The following is a 5,606-nucleotide window of genomic DNA, read 5'->3' as shown; positions in this document are numbered from 1 at the left end:
ACTTTGGTAACTCGCTCTCACTCTTACCCTTTGCTTTCCCTCCCGGAAGGTGACCGCCCTCGCCCACTTTGGCTGTCTTCCAGTTACTGGCAGGTCAACCCCTTCTCGCACTTGCTTACAGTCAATATTGGCTTATTTAATAAGTGCATATATCACATACTAATTGATTGTGAATATTTTAGTTTACCTTGAAAAGCTTCATAGAAAACACCGACCTCACCTAACCTTCTTAGTATGTTAAGATAAGCATCTTATTGCTTCTTATTTACAATTATTACTTAACCTATCAACGGTATAGGTGTGTGGTATGTGTGTGTGTTTGTTGCTTGTTTTAATTGTTTGTACTTCTTTCAGATAAATTTACCCGGTAAGCTTAATACTATAATATTACTAGTGAAAGTTTCTACACTAATAAGGAGAATTAGTAGTGTTCTTCGACACGAAAGTTCTCATGAGTTAACAGGTACGAAAGATGTATGTGTCAGCGGGAGTGTCAGCCTTTTGTCAGCAGAAGTGTCAACCTTGTGTCAGCAGAAGTGTCAACCATGTGTCAGCTGTGTCAGCTAAAGTGTCAACCTTGTGTATAATACACGAGCGTCTCAAGTTGCAATCTTGCAATCCTCTGGAGAAAATAGTTGCTTTTAAGGTGAGACAGAACCTCTTAAGGGAGTGAGGCGCTGCTGTGCCTTTTCATCTCTCCTTGAATCTACTTGGCTTCTGACATCTCCCCGGAGGAGTAAGGTCTAAGACCTGAGAAAGGTCTTGACAAGTCTATAGTCTTTTCAAGTCTATATAGGCTTCTCTATAGACTTGAAAAGTCTATAGAGAAGCGATGACCCCTCTTCGTCATCGCTTCTCTATAGACAAATCTAACCTAACCAACTCTAACCTAACCTAACCAATTCTAACCTAACCTAACCAACTCTAACCTAACCTAACCAACTCTAACCTAACCTAACCAACTCTAACCTAACCTAATCAACTCTAACCTAACCTAACCAACTCTAACCTAACCAACTCTAACCTAACCTAACCTAACCTAACCAACTCTAACCTAACCAACTCTAACCTAACCTAACCAACTCTAACCTAACCTAACCTAACCTAACCAACTCTAACCTAACCTAACCAACTCTAACCTAACCTAACCTAACCTATCCTGACCGGACTAAACCGACATCAATTAACCTTACAAAAATAAGTGATACAATTTAGTATTTCACGTATGGAGTGGACAAAATGTGTGACATCACTGACGTAATAATACTCTTATTGGTTCTTAAGTGTTTGTAAACAAAACAATGTAATTGGTTAGTTTGAATCTGATATATATAAGCCCCCCTAATTACCCTTTCTAAATGTAACTGACAGTAAAGAATTCCCGGAATTAATGGGGGGGGGGGAACTTACCTTCTTGACCTCAGGTGAGTAAGTCAGTAAGAATATAATATATTTGTTTAAGAGCCAAGTTAAGGTTTTATGATGTGGAACAAAACTTTTGGTGGTTCTCGATGGTAACACCTAAACTTTAGCGAGGTTTTTCCTTCTTAAAAGTTATAGGGAAAGTTTAGCCTCCAGCGAGGATCATATGAAAGTGAAAAGCCGCCGAAATTGACTAGAGATCCATCGTTGTTTTGGACGTAATTTGGGCGTCATCGATCTTCCTCCTTCCTGAAGTAAAGGGTTTTCTTGGAGTAAAGGTTCTTCTTGGGGTAAAGGTACTTTTAAAAGTAAAGATATTTGCAGAAGTCAAGGCACTTCCAGAAGTCAAGGCACTACCAGAAGTCAAGGCACTACCAGAAGTCAAGGCACTTCCAGAAGTCAAGGCACTACCAGAAGTCAAGGCACTTCCAGAAGTCAAGGCACTTCCAGAAGTCAAGGCACTTGCAGAAGTCAAGGCACTTCCAGAAGTCAAGGCACTACCAGAAATCAAGGCACTTCCAGAAGTCAAGGCACTTCCAGAAGTCAAGGCACTTGCAGAAGTCAAAGCACTTCCAGAATCCTTAAGTTCTTCAACCTAATTCGATAAACTTAGACAATCCATGTGTGCTCTACGATGTTCTCTTCTATAAATACTTCAGGTGAAGGTTATGTTGAGTGTGGCCTTGTAGCTGTGAGGGGATAGAGATATATGATGGATATACATAGATTATATAGGATTTATTATATATAATGTACGAAAGATTTTCCAATGTCTTAAGAATATTCGTTTACTAAAAAAAATTTGGTTTGTTTATTGGTGACCTCTCCAGTAGTGTGTGTGTGTGTGTGTGTGTGTGTGTGTGTGTGTGTGTGTGTGTGTGTGTGTGTGTGTGTGTGTGTGTGTGTGTGTGTGTGTGTATGTACTCACCTATATGTGCTTGCAGGATCGAGCATTGACTCTTGGATCCCGCCTTTCGAGCATCGGTTGTTTACAGCAATGACTCCTGTCCCATTTCCCTATCATACCTGGTTTTAAAATTATGAATAGTATTTGCTTCCACAACCTGTTCCTGAAGTGCATTCCATTTCCCCACTACTCTCACGCTAAAAGAAAACTTCCTTACATCTCTGTGACTCATCTGAGTTTCAAGCTTCCATCCATGTCCTCTCGTTCTGTTACTATTCCGTGTGAACATTTCGTCTATGTCCACTCTGTCAATTCCTCTGAGAATCTTATACGTTCCTATCATGTCCCCCCTCTCCCTTCTTCTTTCTAGTGTCGTAAGGCACAGTTCCCTCAGGCGCTCTTCATACCCCATCCCTCGTAGCTCTGGGACGAGTCTCGTTGCAAACCTCTGAACCTTTTCCAGTTTCATTATATGCTTCTTCAGATGGTGTGTGTGTGTGTATGTGTGTGTGTGTGTGTGTGTGTTTGTATGTGTATGTGTGTGTGTGTGTGTGTGTGTGTGTGTGTGTGTGTGTGTGTGTGTGTGTGTGTGTGTGTGTGTGTGTGTGAGTTTTTGCCATACATACATACATACATATATATATATATATATATATATATATATATATATATATATATATATATATATATATTTATATATATATATATATATATATATATATATATATATATAATATATATATATATATATATATATATATATATATATATATATATATATATATATATATATTCTTTCACTGATTATCTTCTTTATTCTTAAGAAGATAATCGGTACACAAATAATTTTTATCTCCCTATGCCTCCTCAGACGAGGATAATGTCTACTCCTCCTCCAGCCCAACCAAGTAGAGCAACGGTCTCGCTTCATGCAGATCGAAGTTCAATCCCCGACCGTCCAAGTGGTTATGCACCATTAATCCCCCCCCCCTCACCATCTTATCCCAAATCCTTATCCTGCTCCTTTCCAAGTGCTATATAGCCGTAATGGCTTGGCGCTTTCTCCTGATAATTCTCTCCTCTAAACACCCCCCTCCCCCCTCCTCTTTCCCTTCCTAATCCTTCCCTTCCTCTTTCTTCCCTTCCATCCCCTCCCCCCTTCTGCGAGCACCTAATATATTCCCTCCCCGATACTGACTCCGAAGACAGATTACTCTCCTTTGAATCCCTTTTGAGGAGTTTCCACAACATTGGATCCTGTTATCAGTTGCATACCGATTCTCTCTTTTTTGTGTTTGTCTTGATCCTTGTGAGCTGGCGAGGCGGGACACACTGAGATACTTTGTTACGGTACTTGTGTAAGTTGCTGAGGAGTGTGTGCTCAGCTATTTGTGCTTGCGGGGGTTGAGCTCGGGCTCTTTGGTCCCGCCTCTCAACTGTCAATCAACTGGTGTACAGGTTCATATCTACATTTGAAACTGTGTATGGTGTCAGCCTCCACCACATCACTGCCTAATGCATTCCACCTGTTAACTACTCTGACACTGAAAAAGTTCTTTCTAACGTCTCTGTGGCTCATTTGGGTACTCAGTTTCCACCTGTGTCCCCTTGTTCGCGTACCACCAGTGTTGAATAGTTTATCCTTGTCTACCCTGTCAATTCCTCTGAGGATTTTGCAGGTAGTGATCATGTCTCCTCTCACTCTTCTGTCTTCCAGTGTCGTAAGGTGCATTTCATACAGCCTTTCCTCGTAACTCATGTCTCTTAGTTCTGGGACTAGCCTAGTGACATACGTCTGAACTTTTTCCAGCTTCGTCTTGTGCTTGACAAGGTACGGGCTCCATGCTGGGGCCGCATACTCCAGGATTGGTCTTACATATGTGGTAAACAAGATTCTGAATGATTCCTTACACAGGTTCCTGAACGCTGTTCTGATGTTAGCCAGCCTCGCATATGCCGCAGATGTTATTCTTTTTATGTGGGCTTCAGGAGACAGGTTTGGTGTGATATCAACTCCTAGATCTTTCTCTCTGTCCGTTTCATTAAGTACTTCATCTCCTATTCTGTATCCTGTGTCTGGCCTTCTGTTTCCACCGCCTAGTTTCATTACTTTGCATTTACTCGGGTTAAACTTTAGCAGCCATTTGTTGGACCATTCATTCAGTCTGTCTAGGTCGTCCTGTAGCCTCCTACTATCGTCCTCTGTTTCAATCCTTCTCATAATTTTTGCATCTTCAGCAAACTTTGAGAGAAACGAGTCTATACCCTCTGGGAGATCATTTACATATACCAGAAACAGTATAGGTCCAAGGACTGACCCCTGCGGGACTCCACTTGTGACGTCTCGCCAATCTGAGACCTCACCCCTCACACTGACTCGTTGTCTCCTGTTGCTTAGGTACTCCTTTATCCAATGGAGTACCTTCCCTTTCACACCGGCCTGCATCTACAGCTTTTTCACTAGCCTCTTGTGTGGTACTGTATCAAAGGCTTTCTGGCAATCCAAAAATATGCAGTCTGCCCACCCTTCTCTTTCTTGTCTGATTTTTGTTGCCTGGTCGTAGAATTCAAGTAACCCTGTGAGGCAGGACCTGCCATCCCTGAACCCATGTTGATGCTGTGTTACAAAGTTCTTTCGCTCCAGATGTTCCACTAGCTTTCTTCGCACAATCTTCTCCATCAGCTTGCATGGTATGCAGGTTAGGGACACTGGCCTGTAGTTCAGTGCCTCCTGTCTATCCCCTTTCTTGTATATCGGGACTACGTTAGCTGCTTTCCAAATATCTGGCAGTTCCCCTGTTGCCAGTGATTTGTTATACACTATGGAGAGTGGGAGGCACAGTTCTTCTGCTCCTTCCTTTAGTATCCAAGGGAAGATTCCGTCTGGGCCTATAGCCTTTGTCACATCCAACTCTAGTAAACACTTCCTTACTTCCCCGCTGGTAATCTCAAACTCTTCCAGTGGTTCCTGGTTAGCTATTCCCACACTTACCTCTGGAATCTCTCCTTGCTCTAAGGTAAAGACCTCCTGGAATTTCTTATTCAGTTCCTCACACACTTCCTTGTCGTTTGTAGTGAATCCTTCCGCCCCTATCCTTCTTTACCTGTTCCTTTAATGTTGTTTTTCTCCTGATGTAGCTATGCAGCAAATTAGGCTGAGTCTTTGCCTTGCTTGCGATGTCATTGTGTGTGTGTGTGTGTGTGTGTGTTTGTGTGTGTGTGTGTGTGTATGTGTGTGTGTGTGTGTGTGTGTGTGTGTGTGTGTGTGTGTGTGTGT

The 5,606-nt window shown here is 42.1% G+C and overlaps 1 protein-coding gene across 1 annotated transcript; it reads left to right on the top strand.

Moving 5' to 3' along the window:
* Positions 1–472: 472 nt before the first annotated feature.
* LOC138359544 (small ribosomal subunit protein bS6-like) lies at positions 473–2,021 on the top strand. The gene is made up of 2 exons (XM_069318886.1): positions 473–646; positions 1,719–2,021. Exons 1-2 carry the CDS (start codon positions 473–475, stop codon positions 2,019–2,021), a joined length of 477 nt encoding a protein of 158 aa, XP_069174987.1.
* Positions 2,022–5,606: the final 3,585 nt, after the last annotated feature.

Source organism: Procambarus clarkii, chromosome 91, assembly GCF_040958095.1.
Source record: "Procambarus clarkii isolate CNS0578487 chromosome 91, FALCON_Pclarkii_2.0, whole genome shotgun sequence".
Taxonomy (NCBI): Eukaryota; Metazoa; Arthropoda; class Malacostraca; order Decapoda; family Cambaridae; genus Procambarus; species Procambarus clarkii.
The sequence above is the reverse complement of the archived record's forward strand: the minus strand, read 5'-3'. Positions and strand labels throughout refer to the sequence as shown.

Coding starts and splice junctions, on each gene's coding strand:
- LOC138359544 (XM_069318886.1), top strand. CDS start 473: ATGTATGTGTCAGCGGGAGTGTCAGCCTTTTGTCAGCAGAAGTGTCAA. Junction 647..1,718: donor AGAAAATAGTTGCTTTTAAG/GTGAGACAGAAC, acceptor CTTGGGGTAAAG/GTACTTTTAAAAGTAAAGAT.